General features: G+C 38.6%; 1 protein-coding gene and 1 pseudogene across 1 annotated transcript; both read right to left on the bottom strand.

The window, feature by feature from the left end:
- Nucleotides 1-4648: 4648 nt before the first annotated feature.
- Nucleotides 4649-5582, bottom strand: LOC105309112 (annotated as a pseudogene).
- A 7474-nt stretch (nt 5583-13056) lies between these two features.
- On the bottom strand, nt 13057-14035 carry LOC105309111 (olfactory receptor 56A1). The gene has a single exon (XM_011385205.2). It carries the CDS (start codon nt 13999-14001, stop codon nt 13057-13059), a length of 945 nt encoding a protein of 314 aa, XP_011383507.1. The 5' UTR covers nt 14002-14035.
- Nucleotides 14036-18898: the final 4863 nt, after the last annotated feature.

The raw sequence follows: 18898 nt of genomic DNA, 5'->3' as shown, positions 1-18898 counted from the left end.
TCAACAATCAAAACATGAGCTTGGCTTTTAAAGAAAATTTTTGATTAAGACTTAAGATAATTATTGATCCTAATATTATCAACAGGAGGCAGACATCAAATGCAGTATCTGCAAAAGAAGTCATGTGCTCCAGAGCCTCATTCGCTTAATGTCAGTTTGGAGACTTAAGAAGGTACAACCTCCAAAAGGCAGAACAAGGAGACATAGAAAACAATGGCCAGGACAATTTCTCCCAGAGAACATTGTCTGTATGTAGTCAGAGAGCTTACTGAACTGACAGAAGGTGAAAATGTTGCCATGCCTGCCCCCAAAGTATTTTAGCATTACCATTGACAAATTACTCCTAAATGAATTCATGCTTCACTTCTACCTGGGAATCTTTATTGCTGGTCCCCAGTTTCTGCTCTACCATTCAATAAGTAGTGGGAGGAGGAAATGACTGGCCCAAGAGGAATCACATCTGGAACTTGATGGAGAAGACCATATACTCCTGGAGATCTTGAACTTTGTGCTACATACAGGAAATAGATGAAAATTTGGGTAGTCTGATTTGAGAAGCAGTTACATATATTTTACATGCAAGAGTCTCTCAGATCGTTTGTCTTAAGAAATGAATATTCAGTGACCCAGCCTCTCTTATGGGCATCTGGATCTGTGTGAGGAGTCTGGCCAGTGGAATGATAGAGAAAATGATGTGAATCTCTCCCAGATTGAGCCCCTAAAACCTCCTACACTTCTCTCCCTTTGCTTATACAAGAGCTAGATTCAGAAGTACCACTGGAGATTCCCTAAGTGCATACTGAGAGGCTCCCAAATTCTATTTTATATGTGGAAAATGCAGTTTCATTCACTTAGGAGTACTTAGGTCTTTGTTTTGAGCAATGGTCGCCATAGACTCCCTTTATCCTCCAGATATTTAATTCCAGGTGACTTGTTGCTCTTTCTTGCCAATGGGTCTTGATTAAAATCTGCTCTGTTCCTGAATAACAGTGTACACTGGTTTCAGACATTCTTTCAAAAGGCTCTGTGTTTATTACACATTACTCATGCAAATGGAACTAACCTGCAAACCAGCTAATGAGGTGAGTGACTATTGGTAAGCCACTCCCTTCCTCTTTCTCATGTTCTTACTACACTCTTCTTCCATTAAAATTGGATCATAGTCAGTCTATATCAGCAAAATGATTCCACACAGTTTCTTAGTTGAACTGACAAAACATCTGTACCCCATCATTTCTTTTCTCTCAGTTTTGAGATGTAATTGAGATATAGTACTGTATACGTTTAAAGTATACAGCATAATGACTTGACTTATACTTATTGTGAAATGATTACCACAATTAGTTAATATCTAACATCTCATACAAATACAAATATATATATATTTTTTTTTTCCTTGTGATAAGAACTTTCAAAATTTACTGAACTTTCAAATAGACCATATAGCAGTGTCAGCTGTAGTCATGACATTTTACATTACATTCTTCAGGACTTATTTATCTTATAACTGTACATTTGTGCCTTTCATATCCAACCAATTTAAAATGCCTTTAGTTTACGATCATTCATTCTATCCACTCAAGACAAGGTTCAAAGATTTCTACTAAGCTCATTTTTTAATGTTACGGGAACTTTATAACAGAGTTGTGTTTGCCCTTTAAGATCTGGCTCTTTGAGTAACGCTGCTCCCCCATTACCTTTAACTGGATGTGGCATTACCACAAAACCTGTCTTAGGACCATTGTGTTTAGTTTCTTGAACCACCTACACTGGGCTTGACAATCGTCTGAGAAACTATGGTCCTCTTACCCTCTCTTGTCAGAATCAGAGCTGAGGTCTAACCTCAAGTATATGGTTTGTCCTTTCCTTTTATTTAGGGCTCTAATACTATGGAACTAGAGAGCCATTGTAGATACTATCTGTTAACTCTTTACTTAGCCACTCCGGTATCATAAGTAAGGGAATGTTTACTGAGCCTCACAACATGCCATAATTGTGCTAGTCACTATGAAGAATGACAACGGAGGTGTTGGTCCCTACATTCTTGACAAATCTCTACTACAAGTTGGTAGTTTCTTTTCCTGAGTACACTCAGTTTGAGCCAAGCTTCTCATAATTATGTTGGCTATTTACGTTAACCTAGAGAAGCCTGGTCCAGGAATTAAATCTTAATTTCGACCAGCTAAAAATACTCCTTTTTGAGTGCCTTCTGGGTTTGCACCCTGGGTAAAGGCATAGATGAGGTAGAGAAAGCGCTCCTAGAGAGACCAAAAGAATGGACCAAATGTTTGAAAATATCACCAGACCATATGAATTATATATATATAATTATATATAATTTCTATATATAATTATATATAAATTATAGATAATTTATATGAATTATATCCTTTCTGCTAGATTTTTGTAAAACTCATTTTATAATCACCCACAGAAAGCTCTTATAAAAATTAAAGATTATCATGCACAAACTATTATTTCACAAGTGCTCAAAACATTTGAGCTTTTCATTTTATTATTATTGCTATCATTATTAGTAATACATAAAGAGGACAAGATTATTAGTATCGTTTTAGGCAATCAGTGTTGAAGTTGGCAATTCTATCCTTTGAGGGACAGTAGGAAGATGGTGGTGAATAAAACTCTTCTAGAAGCCAAGAGATGGAGAGAAGCTCTATTAGAAAATTTGCTTTTAAAAAAAAAAAAAATGACAAATACCGAGTCACAGCTGTGGCTCTGGCTTGAGGAAATGAGAGCCAAGCCTGAGGATATTAAGAGCCTCTTCTTGTAGGCAAATGTGCATCATTTTAATGGCTTTGGAGACTCTGCCCCTGGGGCTCACACCAGCAATGAGTTGTAGTTACTCTATCTAATTGCCAGTGTGGGGCAGTCAATCTCTATTCTTGCTGCCAGCTTAATACCAAATTCTTTCCTGGTTATGAAAGCTGCCCCTATCATGTCTCTTTGCCTGCCTGTACCAGAAGACTAGATTCTGTTTCCAGTTCCCTAGGAGGCATTGTGCACTTCAAGATGCTGTTACAGCTGTCCCTCCTGTTGTCATAGGTTTCAGACTCAGAACAAAGAGGAGCTGTGCAGTCATTAACTCTTATCTCTCAGCCCCAAACCCTCTCAGCCAAACTCTGCTTTGTGATGCTGGCCTTCAGACTCTGGGGCTCTTCTTTATCAGCTGGGTCCTCTTAGTTTGCACCCACAGAGAGCAACAGAAAAAGACTGGAAAGTTAAAGCGGTGGAAGGGACACTTGCTTCTTCCTCTGTTTCTGTTTCTGTCTCTGTGTCTGTTTCTCTCTCATCAGTATTTTTTAGCAATGACTCATCATGCTGGCAGTGGAGTTGATTCTTGTCTCCAGGAATGGTTGGTTGGTTGGTTGTTTGGTTGGTTGGTTGACTGGTTAGTTGAATGAGTTTTGGGTTTGGTTTGGGTTTGGGTTCAAATTTTAGAGCTGCCTGGATCAAATCAGTGTCACTGAACTCCATCAGTGGTATCAACAGCAGCAGGATAGAGTCCAGTCCTCAGACATCTAAGAGCCAGCTCAAAAGGCACCTCCTCTGAACTCCCATGACACTAGTACCAATTAGAGTCAGAATCCATCCTCAGAGTTATGAAACCCAGTTAAAGGGCCCATCCCCAACATTCTATGTTCTAATGATCTAACGTTTTCTCAGTTGTAAGATTCTTTCTTCAGGTACCAACTCTGTGTTACTTCATCCTCTTTTTTGGTTTCCAGTCTCCAATACCCACTTACCAACTGCTTACATTACATTTTCTAAAAATAATGGGTGCAATGTCTTTTCTCCTGACTTGACCCACTATTATTCAGTAACCTGATACTATGTCGTGTCTTCCAACCTTTAACTAGAGCTCTTGGGCAGTCAACAGATCAAATGAGACTTGATTTCCAGTTCACTGCATGTGTAGCTCGAACATTTAGGGAGGTGGCCAACCCACTATTCTAGTCAGTTTCTCTGTTTCCTACTCCATTGGCATGCCCTCTTACAACCTGTATCCTCATATGCAAGACTCCTTGAAGGTAATGAGATTATGTAGGATAGAATAGAAACATGGCATTGCTTTATATTATTATGAATACTCTTTTCCTGCAGCCCTGCCTTCTCTGAGAACACTCTGGCTCTCAAGAAAGTAGGTACAGGCAGAATATACCTATGGATGACCAAAAAGACAAAACTAAAGCCAAAGAAGAGTATGGTGGAAGCCTGGTCTCCAGCTTCAATTGTACAGAAGGGCCATTCTGCAGAAAGAGACTAGATTTCAATCTCCATCGCTTCCCAGATATGTGATCTTTGGCAGTTACCTCTTTTAAAAGTATCATTTTTTTTTTTTACTATGTAAAACAGAAGCAATGATATCTTCAAGAATGTTGTGAAGATTAAATTACTTAAATACAATTGCCTGGCTCAAAACTGTTACTCAAGAAATATGAGTTTCTCACACTTGCCTACCTCCACCTAAACTAGGAGAGGAGAACAAAGAAAGGTATCTGTATCAGTTATGAAGTGAGCCTCAGTGTTTACTTATTACAAATACTCACAGGCATTTCTCTAACTCGTTGCCTAGGTAAAAATCATGGAGGAGGAAGGGAAAAATGAGTTATAAATCTTTTCTTCATATTCACATGCCTCTATGCAGCAATTTCTGAATTCCTTGTTTTATCTCTTTGGTCTGAACCTCATATACAATAGAGTTCAAGACAGGAGGTATGAGGTGATGAAGGACATAGAGTAGGGTCAGGATGTCCATGGGGATCCTCTTCTTGGACACATTTGTTGACACTGCAACCAGCGAGATGGTGCTGAAGAACAGAATGAGAATGAAGTGAGAGCCACACGTGCTCAGGGCCTTGAATGCAGCCCCCTCGGCCTTTAATTTAAAAACAGTTGTTAGAATAAATGTGTAGGAAAGAAATATAAGGATGAAATCTGAGCCCAGTAAGGTCCGACCAGCTACTAACTAGTAGATTCTGTTAAGGATAAAATTTCACAGGAAAGCTTGGACACAGACAGGTTGGCACAGATGCAATTCTCAATGACATTTTTTCCAGAATAACAGAGCCAGGCAGTGAGGATAGAAATGGATGCAGGGAAAAGGGCGTTTTGTGTAATAATGAAGACACTAGCCCTGGCCACAAATTAGTCAGTGATGATGAATAGGCATAGTAGTGAGTGACAGATGGCCACATAGTGGTCATAGGCCATGATTATGAATGTGCAGGACTCCATGGGAAGGAAACTGTTCATGATGAACATCTGGAGGAAGCAGGCAGAGAAGCTGATGGCCCTGAGGTCAAACTAGAAGATGGCCAGGACCTTGGGGATGATGGTGAGGAAGAGCACCGTGTCGAGCAGAGAGAGGAGGCAGGTAGCACATGGGCTCATGCAGAGAGTCCTCAGACAGATAGTGACCAGGAGGGTGGCATTCCCATGGCCAGGAAGAAAAAGAGGCTGAGGGGCAGAGACAGCCAGTGCTGCTACCTCTGGTAGTTAGGAAGGCATATGAGGAAGAATTCAGAGACTAGAGCAGTAGAGTCATTGCTGGGTGAGGCCATGGAATTAATCGAGCTGAGAAGGCTTCTCTTGACTATTTGTAAGAGCAGATACAAAAAGTAATTTTTTTAATTAACTTCAAAAATAGCCCTCTCACTTACTCTTTATGAAGCTGATTACATATAAGAGATGCTTCCCAAATAAGGCAAACCGAAGTCAATTTTTTAAAGGTAGAGTGGTGAGACTTAACAAATAATGCTTTTTTGTCTTTGAAGAAAAATGAATCTGTAAAAACTAGATTTGAAAAAAGAATAACAGGGAGTAACCTCACAATATTAAAAATGTGCAACAAATTAGGTCATCATGGTACCAGTGTAAGAAAAGTAAAATGTTAGTAGTATAAAGGAGATCTGCCAAAACTCACCTAGTTTTTACAATAATCTACTCTATAATTTAGAATGCATCAAATCTATGACAGATAAAAAGTCTCTTTAATAGATATTTTGGAGATAATTGGAGATAATTGTTGACAATTGGGGGATGGGAAACCTTTAATTCAGTCCTCACCTCCTACCATACATCAATATAAATTGAGATGGATAATTTTGTTGTATCATTTCCTCATGCTCATGGTATACTAGAAGAAAATAGAATGTAAAATTGATTAAATCGGTCCTTTGCTAAAACCCCAGTCCAATTTGAATATAACTATTCATTTTCCAAAGTGTGCACCTGACCATCTCAGTGCTCCTGGAATAAGCCTAAAACAATGAGAAAAGTTGTTTTTACTTTAAATTTATAGTTATCAACTTTAAGTGGGCCCTCAGTATTGCCTGTCTATCCTACAGAGTTTTCCTGATCAACCATCCCCTCTTGCCAAGACATTTTTCAAACCTTCTTCATTCTTTTTCAATCCTGAACTCTTCTTCTCTCGGAAGGTGACATCAACTACTATCTCACAAAGAGAAGGTGCCCAGTGAAATTTTCAACTTCCCCAAAATAAAGCTTATAAATTTACTTGCATTCTCCCATTCTTTCCTTGATTCCTCCCATTAAAATGACAAAATGTCAAACTTTCCACTTCTACATCGAATCCTAGCCTTCCTAGCCTATATTTATACTATCAATTGTGCATTCTAGTTTTTTAATTTTGAGTCATAGTTCCTTATTTACTGGATCTGCCCTGTCTTTCAAACATTCTCCAGTATCTTTCATCTTTAAAAATAAAAATTAAAAAGCCTCTTTCTAGCCTTGCAGCTATTTTTCTCTCGCCTTCCCTTCACACCCAAAATTTTCTCAAGGACTGTTATACGTATTGTCTCCACTTCCTCACCCGGTATCCATTTTATAACTCACTTCAATGTGGCTTCCATCCCCATCAGTTTCATCAAAATGGCTCTCAAAAAATCAGATTGTTGAAACTTGCTAAAACAATTGATCAAATCCTCTTCATTGAAACATGCTCTTTGGTTTAATTTGTATCACAGTCTCTTGATTTATCTCATACCTCCTGACCTCCTTCTCATTTCCTGACATGTTTTTCATCCATTACCTTGGCATCGGTTTCCAAAATTCAGTCCTGGGTTCTCTTTGATTTTCTTTTCTCCTCTCTGCTATTCTGTTCTGCTCATTCTTCCACTTCTTTTCTCAACTGTTTGGTTAGTCCACCTGGAGCATCCTAAAAAGTTATTGATTCCTTTAAGGGGTTCATTGTTACAAATTATAGATGTGTAGCCTGCATAAAATAAGGACATCAGTGATAACTTCAAAATATATGAATGGCTATCTTGGGAGAAAGGGAAAAACTAGAACCATCAGAAAGAGATCACAGAGAAGCTGAGTTTGGCTAAACATGAGAGCTTTCTATAAGTTTAAGAAAGTTTTCTCTCTCCAGTTTAAACTGGGACAGAGTTAGGGGGAAGCTTCTTCATCAATATTTTTTCTGTATCTATATCCTTGGTGTCCAGTGAAATACTAAACTCAGCACCCTTTATCCTGTTGTAGGATTTAAAAACCTCCTTTCTTTCCTGGTCAGGGAAGATGAAGCCCAATTCTCTATCTTCACCAAGTCTCCTGACCAAACAATGAAATGGGACCATGTTGTAGAAAGGAGAGAGAAGAAGGAGAAAGTAGGAGGCTCCTTACAGAGGTGCTCAGATTTCTAGATGCTAATACATCCAAAGTCACCATACCACTCACCTCCTCATTTCCTTTTTCTCCCTGTTTATTGGAGATTGCCTATTAGAAAAGGACCACTGCCTGCCTTGCCACTCTTTCTATCTAGATCCAGTACAGCCTGTGCTATCCTACCTGAAATTTTACCTTGAAACTTACAGAAGACGTAAAAAGATGAGTCCTTGACAATGTATCAGCCATAGCGGTTGCTATCCTGGGACTTTAGTGAATAAATCTTGAGAGTTTTATGAGCTCCTTGTTCCTTTCCTGCCCCCCTTCTTAGACCCAGAAGGGAAAAAGTGGCTCAAGAAACATACTTGAGGGATGAGGGGCTGAGACCTTTGCAGACTCTGTCTTATGGTGCTCCTGCAAGTAAGAAGTTGGAATATAAAGGATGAAGTGATTTGCAACTGAGGTAAGAACTTGTCTAGAAACCAGAAGCTGGGGATCTGATATATAAGCCTGACACACAAACATCAGTGAAAATGTAGAAAAAGAGACTAAAAAGCAACCTCCTTCTTTATAAGAACTCCAATGTTTGAGTGCTTTCTGAGTGACCTAAACTATTGAGTGCTTTCTGAGTGACCTAAACTATTCAAGTTCTTTATATGTTTTTTTTTTTCTCAGTGAAGACTAGAATAAATCTGAGAAAAGTCTGGAAGAGGTTTAGATCTCAGGCAAAAAATATGTTCAACAGAGAAATCATTTGAGATACAAATTTTTACCCTCTAGTATCTCCCACTGATTTTAGACAATTTAGTTAGGTAATAAAATATTCTATTTAATTTCCTTTTTGCCTCATCTGATCCACCTGCAGACATCATCGCCTGAAAGCTACCTTACATTAGAAAATGAGCAGAAACTTATTCTTCTGGTGTCCTTTTATAAATCTGTTTGGGACTGGTGTAATTGTAGTCGTCTGCTGCCTCATGGAGCTTCCTGTTCCTTTATACTGCACAGGAAAATTGGGCCCACCCGTAACCGATACAACGAGGAGAAAAAAGAGATGACAACTCCATGGGCAAATAGGGCAGGAGCCTTTTCTGCCGGGAACTTGGTAGCACAGCTCTCTATTCACTTGTGCTGAGAGTAATACACCTGGAAAACAATAGTACTATGCAAAGGTAGCCCCGGAACAGACTGATAGCCACAAGTGAAATTTCAAAAGAGATGCTACAATCAAGCCAATAAAAAGTGAAAAGACTGCTTTGTAGTCCCCACAGCTCCCATCCTTATTTTTTGTTTCTCTGTGAGTTCCTAACTGGTGACCTTTACATGTGTCCTTGAATTCGTTGACTTGTTACATTTGTTTTCTACTCATAAACATAGATTTTTCTCACCAATCCAATACTCATCCTTGGAAGTCTCACTCTGAACAATACAGCCCAATTCAGAGAAGTTTTTAAATTTCCTCTGATTATGAAATAAAAAATAGACATGCTAACATTCAAATTATATGATATTGTTTATCATTGAAAGTCCAGCAATATTTCACCCATCAGAAAGAACTAGTATAAACAATCTGTTGTATATTTTCCATCTATGTTTTTCTATATGTCTATCAAGATTATATATATGTATATATGTAAATGATATTATCCCATATCAATTTAACTTATATACATTTGCCTGTTATAAACTCTTTCTTATATCTAGGCCTTTAAACTAGGCACACTATTTTATATGAGTTTTTAGTATGTTTTATTATCTGATAAGATATGACTCGAATCATTTTAAAAACTCTCTTCCATTTAGTGAAAGTTTCACCTTCCCTATACGCTTTAGAATAACTGTAACAAACATTCCTCATGTTGGAATTTTTCTTGAAATTGCTTTGAATTTATCAATTAATTTGGGGAGAACTGACATTCTTACAATGTTCATGTGTCCTTTTCATGGACATGGTTTATCTCTACATTTAACAGGATCTACACTTAAATGCTTTAAGCGTAATTTTAAAATAGTATCCTTAAAGGTCTTGTGTTTGTAACAATGCCAATTTCTACATATTAATATGCTTTTCCTACCGTAAGTGGTATGTTAATTTTAGATCATTTTTGCTGATATAAAGAAAACTATTGATTTAAGTTCTTCTTATAACTGAACATCTTACTGAACATATAACTATTCTAAAAATCTGATTATTATTTTTAATGATTAGATCATATGAAAACAACAATAGTTTAACCATTTTTAATCTGATCTTTAAAACTCTTCTTTCTTCATTGACTTACTGTGCTGGTCAGGACTCTTTTGCATTAAATAGTTACAATGATAAGTGTTCCTCTTGGTTCATTGCCCTTTGCAAAAGAGCTGCCTCCTCCAAAGTTATGCTTCCTGTCTGGGGCAACCCCCATCTAGAGACTAGTTGATAAGAGAGGAAAAAGGGCCTGGTCCCCTGCACCTCAATTTAGACAACTCTGAAAAGGGCCATCCTAGAGCTCCCTCTGTAATTATGTGAGTTCTTGTTTTGGATTTTGTTTCCTCAAATGCTTTTGAATAGTTTCACACATGCATGCACTGATCAATACTGTGCTGAATACTTAATGAGACCCCTTCGTAGATCTTTAGAATTCTCTTTTTATGCAGTTCTCGCTTCTTCAATACTCTACCCACTGAATTCTAGCTGCCTTGGCCTACCCCCGACCTCCCCAGGATTTCCATTCCCTTGTCCTCAGCACAGGGAGACTGTCAGACTACACCTGGGTTTGCCCTCCTTTTGACATGGCCTGGAATCCCTCTCCAATAAGCTGCAAAGATTTCTTTCCAGTAAACAGGATTTACCTCATTTGTTTCTTATCACTCAGGCATCATTGTCCTCTACTGCCTCATTGCCTGATGTCCAGTGTTTTCAGAACCATTGTTTCACAAATTTTGTCCAGTATTTTGTTGTTGTTTCAAGTGAGAGGATAAATCTGGTTTGCTGCTCCATCTTGACAAGCTTAGGTCCTTCTTGAGTATGTAAAATCATGCTGGACAAACAGAGGAAAGCATTATCCAATTTCTGACTCCTCCCTGGACTTGGAGTTGGACTTGTGACTGAAGAAGTCCCTCACCCTCCCCATAGTCAGGAGAGATCTATTTTACAGCTTAAGCTTTAGTGTCTTGGAAGGACTATGTACCACAGTAAAAGAGAATACACCTCTGGGGGAATCAGGTCAGAGTGATTCGGGGATTCCAAAATATATCTAAGAAATTTGAAGAAAATAGATTTTAGGACTGCGGGAAGGCCAGTGGTATACAGAAATGGAAGTGAGATGTGACCAGTTCTGGACTTCAAGGTTAAGAAAGTTACTTAGGTTTATTTTTAAGTGAGGAGTCTGTCAAAATTCTCTCCCTTGTGTGTGGAGACATTAGGATGTGTACTCAGAATATGAGTGTCTCTGGGAAGACCATGTGACGGTGCGTTTTTTTCACAGGGGAAAACAAGGATAGCTGCATGACCATGCCTCCGGGTTAACTATGTTTGGATCTGGACAACCCAATCTCTGTCTTTACCCATAAGAGAACCTTATGCCAGAATTTATCAAATAATCAAAGACTAGAGATGGCAAAACCCACAGAAGTGTCAGCATGAAAATATAGTCATCTTTTTCTCTTCACACATCCAAATGATAATCAAGTTCCACTCATTCTTTAAAGAAATTCCTTTAAAATGCTTCCTAATCACCTTTTTGTGATTAGAGGAATTGCAATTAAAGGAATTAAACAGTTTCCAGCTCTCCACATTTCACCAAGTTTTTGTTATGCTCTAATGCATAAAACATAGACCTTTTTATCCAATCAAGTTTTGGTTACAAAAGAGACATTTCAAAAACAGAGAAGATCATATTTGTTACAAACAAGGGATTAGTACTCTTACATTTAAAATGCCTTCAAAAATTTTGGAATCTACTTTTGCAGACAGGAAAAGCGGCTACTGAAGTACACTCTTGAACACATTTGTATCTTTCCACAATGCCAGGTTTATTGAGTGGAACCTCAGATAAACGGATCAGGTACCCATACAGGTTAACATACAACACACAGCGAAGGGAAGTACAAAGTCTTCCACAAGAGAGCAAAGGGATGAAAGCCTTTAACATCTCCAAAGCCAGCCCTGTTGACTGGCAGCGCAGAGAACTGTACGTCGGTTCCAAGCCAGTGGTTATGACGGGTCAAAAAGTCAGTCTTCAGCTCTAGTGCAGGTGTCCTTGATGCTATCAGGTTATCGTCTGTCTCAGGTGTTCAGCTTATACGGACCTTACAAGATGAGATCCTCATGCTTCGACTCCTGCATGTAGCAGCTGACATCTGTGGTTTTGGGCGGGCCAGTTATACCCTAAGTGTATTCCTCTTATGTGCAAGTTGACATCACTGTAATGGTTCCCATGGAATTCATTTTGAAAAGTCCAAAAAGTCCTTGTTTCTTTATGCTCTGTACATCTATTCACCAGAACCTGCATCTAAGGACCTCTTAATAGAGCAGGCTTTGCTTTCACCCTATGAAATTCTGCAAATAAAAATTATGTCTAAGCTTTGAGTTAGGTTATTGGATGAGCCTGAGCCCCAAATTCCCCACTACTTGTGAACAAAAAAAAAAAGGGCTATGTAATAAACCTGACAAGTTTATGGGGCTACATGGCAAGTCTTCTAATTTCCCACCTTCACTTCCACTTGGGTCCTCGGTGTCCTAGTCTTTCCATAAAGACTTTGAATGTGTCTGTCTTCTGCTGGGCACAGACTGTACTAGTATGAGTATTATCTTTTGTAACCAAAACTTAAACAGTCATAATCAGAAAAGACGGTGATCTCTCTGAATTCCGTGTCTCTCCTTAATTCTTCTCGACTCTGAAGCTGGGGCTGGGGTGGAGGGGATTCTAGAAAGAAGATGCATATTGTCAGCAACAGGTTCATAAAAATGACACAGAGATCATGGCCTGAAGAGCAGAGCTAGAGCTTCAATTGTACCTGAGGAAGGAGTCTTGTGTCATAGAAAGTCTCTGCAGTCTGTTACACCTGCACTTGAATTGATACCAGATGGAATCTTTGTCAGTATTTCTCCATTAATTTTTGTTTTCTAATGTATAAAGTGGAATAATAATCCCTGCCCTGCAGAATTGTTATGAAGGTCAGATGATTTAAATTTATAAATGTCTAGACACAAAGTTAGGTACCTAAGACTGTTAGTTACCTAAGCTAGGCAAATGAATATTGATCAGGTACTAAGAAATCCACAGTAATCCCTGATATGGAAGGGACAAAAAGTAGGCAGGAAATATTCACTTTCCGAGCATTATTTTACTGTCTAGAATCACAAATTCTGAAATAAGACAGAGGAAATAGGAATAGATGTTTCTATAGAGAGTCCCTTCTGTGTATTTAAAGCCTCCTCTGTAGCAACTTCTGAAACCCCTGCTTTAACTCTTTGGTTCGAAACCCATAAACAATAGGGTTCAAGGCAGGAGGTATGAGGTGATGAAGGACATTGAGCAGGATTAGGATGTCCATGGGGATTCTCTTTCTGGACACATTTGTTAACACCACAACCAGCAGTATGGTGCTGAAGAAGAGAATGAGAATGAAGTGGGAGCCACATGTGCTTAAAGCTTTGACCGCAGCCCCCTCAGCCTTGAATCTAAGCACAGCTCTTAGAATGAAGGCATAGGAGAGGAAGATAAGGATGAAATCCAAGCCCAGTAAGGTCCAACCAGCCACAAACTGGTAGATTCTGTTAAGAGTGACATCGTCACAGGAGAGCCTAGACACAGACAAGTTGGCACAGATGCAGTTCTCAATGACATTTTTTCCACAGTAATGAAGCCGAGCAGAGAGAATGGGGACCGGTGAGAGCAGCAAACCATTCCGAGCCATGATGAAAACACTAGCTTTGGCCACAAATTGGTTAGTGATGATGGATGGGTATCGTAGTGGGTGACAGATGGCCACATAGCGGTCATAGGCCATGATCATGAAAGTGCAGGACTCCATGGCAAGAAAGCAATTCATAATGAACATCTGGAGGAAGCAGGCAGAGAAGCTGATGGCCCTGAGGTCAAACCAGAAGATGGCCAGGACCTTGGGGATGACGGTGAGACAGAGCACCATGTCCAGCAGAGAGAGGAAGCTGAGCAGATAGTACATGGGCTCGTGCAGAGAGGCCTCCAGCCGGATGGTGATCAGGAGGGTGGCGTTGGACCCCATGGCCAGAAGGAAGAGGAGGCTGAGGGGCAGGGACAGCCAGTGCTGCCAACTCTGGTAGTTAGGGAAGCAGATGAGGAAGAATTCAGAGACTGGAGCAGTGGAGTAGTTGCTGGATAATGTCATGAGATAAATCCTAAGATGAGGATATTTCACCTAGGTTTATATATGATAAGACACACAAATTAGGTCAATAGAAAATGAAGTTGTCAAAATATTTGCTAACACTACTCATCCAGAAAACTGATGAGATATAGAAAGCTATCCCAAATGAAAGCCAAGTTCAGTGAAGACTAATATGAGTCAGGGGAAGAGCTGGCAAATTATTTTAAAGTTAATTTAGAAAAACAAAAAAGACTAGTCACAAAGTTTAGAAGGAAAATAATGAGAATTACCTCATTAAAACATATTGTAAAACTACAAAATTTTTTATAAGTGATACTAACATATGATACAGATAACACAAATTGACCAGTTGTAGATCCCAGAGGCCAGAAGTGCTCACTAGTTTACAGAGTAACCCAGAATTAACAAAGATCATAAAAATTCTATTTAACTATAGGTCTTTTAATTATTATAGACATAATTTGTTAGAAAGTGACAAAAAATTAATGTTTCCTCACTTTTTATCACACACCAAAGTAAATTTGAGATGGAAAATTTATGATTTAAATGATACTTTTAATCCTATGATAAAAGAAAATAAAAGTAAACATTGATTAAAGAGGGTTCCCCAAATCCCTCCATCATTCTCACTTATTATATCTCTACCACAAACCGTCTTGGACATGCTTAAGTCAAGCCTGTGCAAGTACAGTTCAATATTCTTATAGAAATTTATGCTCAAAGTCAGGCTATTTTTATTAATATTTATGACCACCAACCTCAAATGAGCCCTTAATAGGAATGTTCAATATAACAGTCTCTGGTTAGTTCATTTCTTCATTCATTGCAATCGATTTTTTTAATGTTCTAAACTTTTTTCAAATGCTAAATCCTCTCCTCTCTCAGCAGATGACCTCTCCAGCTGTTCCACAAAGACAGCAATAGGCTGTCCAATTTCCTCAATTTCCCAAAATATATTCATAAACTCATTGATACCTATACACTTACTGTCTCTTTGTATCTAGTTGACTCAAAGATCTACCCCTCTGAATTCCAATCTCTCCGCCTCTGATTTGGAGTCTATCTACCCTGATCTTCTCAGGAACTTTAGCCTGTTAATTATCTAGTCAATGTCCTATGTATTCAAGCTCCCCCTTCTTGGATCTCCTTCCCTTGGACATTCAAAACACTCAAGTCTCTCAGATCTTAATTAATTTCTACATCTATCCCACATCCCCATTTAGTGTAAAACCATGATTTCGGTTCTTGAACAAAGACATTAAATCTCTACCTCATATTTCTTTTTTTTTTTTAATACCAAAACTTAAAGAACCAGAAGAGGCAAAGGTTATCCAAAAGAAGACAAGCAACTGTTAGCTTCAATAGTCCAGTTGAGAAGTGATCAGTGTGCAAATAGATGGTCTGGAATGGCTCTGAGGGTGTAGAAAGGGTCATTTTTAGGGGCATAAATATATTGACATAAACAGAGATTAGACTGAGTAGTTGTATAGAGGAAGAGAGGATAGAAATTTTAAAATTGTATTGTCTCTTCTATATTAAATGACTAAGTAAATTTTACAAGACACAACAGGCTTTGAAAAGACTTAGTGTATGTTATAGAAGCAAAGATGATGGATCTAGTTTTGATATGTTGAGTTTATAGTGTCTGTAAGCTATCAAAATAAACATGACCATGAAGTGTGGGAATTCGCTTGAATGCTTGGAATTAAAGGTAGAGAATTGAAACTATCAACACATAAGGTAAATTCAAACCGTAGTTAATCTTATTTCTCGCCCTTCACTCACTCTTTTTTTTTTTGTCTTATTCTGCCATCCCTGAGAGATCCCTTCTTTAGCTCTGTGTTCTTTTTCCTGTCCCTTAAGTAGTGCCTATCCATGATCATGCATTACAAATCACAGTCTCTTATTCATCCACCTCCCTGTCCTAATTCCTCCGTTCATTGCAGAGAACTAGTCTAGTTAATCTCATCCTTCTGCTCCTGGATTTCTCTAAGAAGTGTGTATATAATATAGGCTAAGAAAAGGGGGGATGATAAGAAATGGATGCAGAGAAAAAGAAGTTCAGATGCATGGATATAATGTCATGTAGAATTACAGACATGAATATGAGTTGAAATTTTTATATATTCAGTTAATAAGAACTATTAGAAACTTAATCTCTACTAAAAGACATGACAGTGATTAGAGAGAAAGTGATGGATCTTCTATTCTGCTTTTCTCACATTCAACCATGCTTAGAATATTGTGTCTACTTCAGTGCACCTTGATTTAAGGAATATTTTAAAAACTATACCTCATTGAATAAGGCAGCCAAGACAAAGAGGGCTTTAAAACTCATAAGGAGAAATAATTTGGGAAAGTGAAGATATTTTATCTAAGTGATGCCTTCCACGTGTATCACTGACTTTCAAGAAGAAGAGATCAAAACCAGGACCATTGGGAGAAAATCACTTTTTCTGTTGAATAAGAGTCCTGCACAATAATCAGAGGAGACTTTCTCTCTTGTTAACATTATTTTGGTGGGACACATTGGGGGAAGGCAATGACCAAATTTCCTCACCAGCTTGTTCCCTGAGTCTCATGGGCCTAGTGTCTGGTGTCATATTAAACTCCAAACACTGTTCCTGTCCTGGAACCATCCTTCCTCCCTCTGAAATTCCTACACAACTTTTTTAGACAGGTCGGATAGATTTTGGTCACGTACTTGTATGAAGTCCCCAGCCATAGAAAACATGGGACCCCTTGTATTCAAATATATGGAATTGCTGAGACTATAGAAGCACATTCTCTTCCAGGAGAAACCTAGGATTTCTGAATGTTCTGCATCCAGTACCACCACTCACAGCCTTTTTCTTCTTTTATCACGAGAGCCAACATAAGAATGAGGAGAGGGTCTTCTGCTCTGAGTGTCCTGGAAACCCAGTTGCTGTGGCCCAGCACAATATTGCTTCCATCCCTTAGCCCTGGAACTCACCGAGGATGCAATAGATTAGATGCCTGCCCAACTTGTCAGCTGCCTGCATCCAGAAACTACAACTTGAACTGTTTCCTTGGCTCTGATGAAAAAATCTAGAGGGTTTTATGGTCTGCTGTCAATTCCTCACACTGCCCCACCTCTTCTCCAAGCCAGCTGGGAACAGTAGTAGTTTGGGATACTGGGACCCCATCAGCTGATGAGCTGGATCTCATGGGAACCTTCATCTTACCTTATGTTACAGTGCTACTGGGTGCTAGTAGTTGAGAAGTGGGGAACAAGATTTGAAACTAACTTGAAATTCAAATCTACATTTATCTACTTGACTCCACAAACCATCCTGTTAAACATTATACCACTTTCAACATTCTGAAATGGTATGTTGAATCTTTCTTTCTAGAATTTCTTAACAAAGCTATACTATTTCCTGTTTTTTATATTATTCTGAATTCAACTCAACTATTTGATATCTGCATGAATTTGGGCAGCTAATTAACCCTATATAAACCTCAATAATTCAATAAATATTTATTATCAATCATATATCCAACACTGGAATAGTCACAGGGATAAAAAGGTGAATAAAGTAATTAAGGTCCCTACCTTCAATTGAGATTCTGTTATAGTAATTACATTATATTATAATATCAGTAGCTTTCATTGTTCATAAAATAAAACTAGCTTTCTTAATATGGATTACTCAATACTACACATAAACTGGACTGTTAGCTTCATGGGCATTTAGATCCACATTGATTTTATTTCTCATTAATGTGATATCTTACAGTGTTTAGAATGTAGTAGGATCAACACATTTTTACCCAATTGATTAATTCAAGGTCATATGTAATCTGACTTTCTTGCCTCTCCAGTTTATTTAGAATCACTGTTCTAAGTAAGTGATTATTCCAGTCACAGACATTGCTGAATGTCTCATGGCAGTTTGTGATGATGAAGTTAAAATAAAGTCAGTCAGATTCATTGTGAGATTTTTTCTCTCCATCAAACAGGAAAAAAAATTTTTTAAAGGTAGGAAAGATTTCTGTATGGTCTTTTTTCTTTCTTTCTTTCTTTCTTTCTTTTTCTTTTTCTTTTTTCTTTTTTTGTCATTTCTATTTCTTTGTTCAAATTCTCATTTTGTTCATGTATTGTTAACTTATTTTTGTTTGGTTGTCTGTGTTTTCTTATAATTCACTGAACTTCTTTAAAAGGATTATTCTGAATTCTTTGTCAGACAGTTCATAGATCATCATTTTTTTAGGTATTAGTTATTGGAGCTTTATTAGATTACTCTGGTGGTCATGTATTTACCTGATTCTTTGGGATCCTTGTATCCCTGCACTTGTTTCTGCACATTGGGATAAGCAGTCTCTATTTTCCTACTTTATAGGTTTACTTTGGTAGAAAAAGACCTTCATCTCGGTCAGCTCAGCTTGGGATACTGAATGGGTCAGTTGGTAGCATCCATGAGCACATAGGGCTTACCTTCATGGTTTCTAGTTGGGGAAGGCCACTACCCACGCTCTGAGGCTGAAGGGGAAGGGGAGTCATGCTGGCTAGGCTCTGCAGTTGGGTGGTCCTATGGCCTGGGCTCTGCATTTAAGTAGGGCTGCTGGGTGGGCTCCCTGGTCAGGCGGAGCTGCTACTGTGTTCCATCAGGTCAGGTGAGCCCACTAGCTAGGCTCTGCAATCATCTCTGGTTGGGCAAGATTGCAAGCTGTTTTCCCTGGCAGAGTAATGCCACAGGTTGGACTCTACAACTGCATATGGCTATAGGCTAGGCTCCAAAATCACTCCTGGTCAAATGGGACCTCAGACATGCTCCTCAACTAGATGGTGTTGCTGGCTGGACACTGTCTTCAGATAAAGCCACCACAGGCAAGACTTCACAGTCAGACAGGGCCTCAAGTTGTGCTCTGCAAT

The sequence above is a fragment of the Pteropus vampyrus genome, unplaced genomic scaffold (assembly GCF_000151845.1).
Source record: "Pteropus vampyrus isolate Shadow unplaced genomic scaffold, Pvam_2.0 Scaffold671, whole genome shotgun sequence".
NCBI classification, from domain to species: domain Eukaryota; kingdom Metazoa; phylum Chordata; class Mammalia; order Chiroptera; family Pteropodidae; genus Pteropus; species Pteropus vampyrus.
The sequence above is the reverse complement of the archived record's forward strand: the minus strand, read 5'-3'. Positions and strand labels throughout refer to the sequence as shown.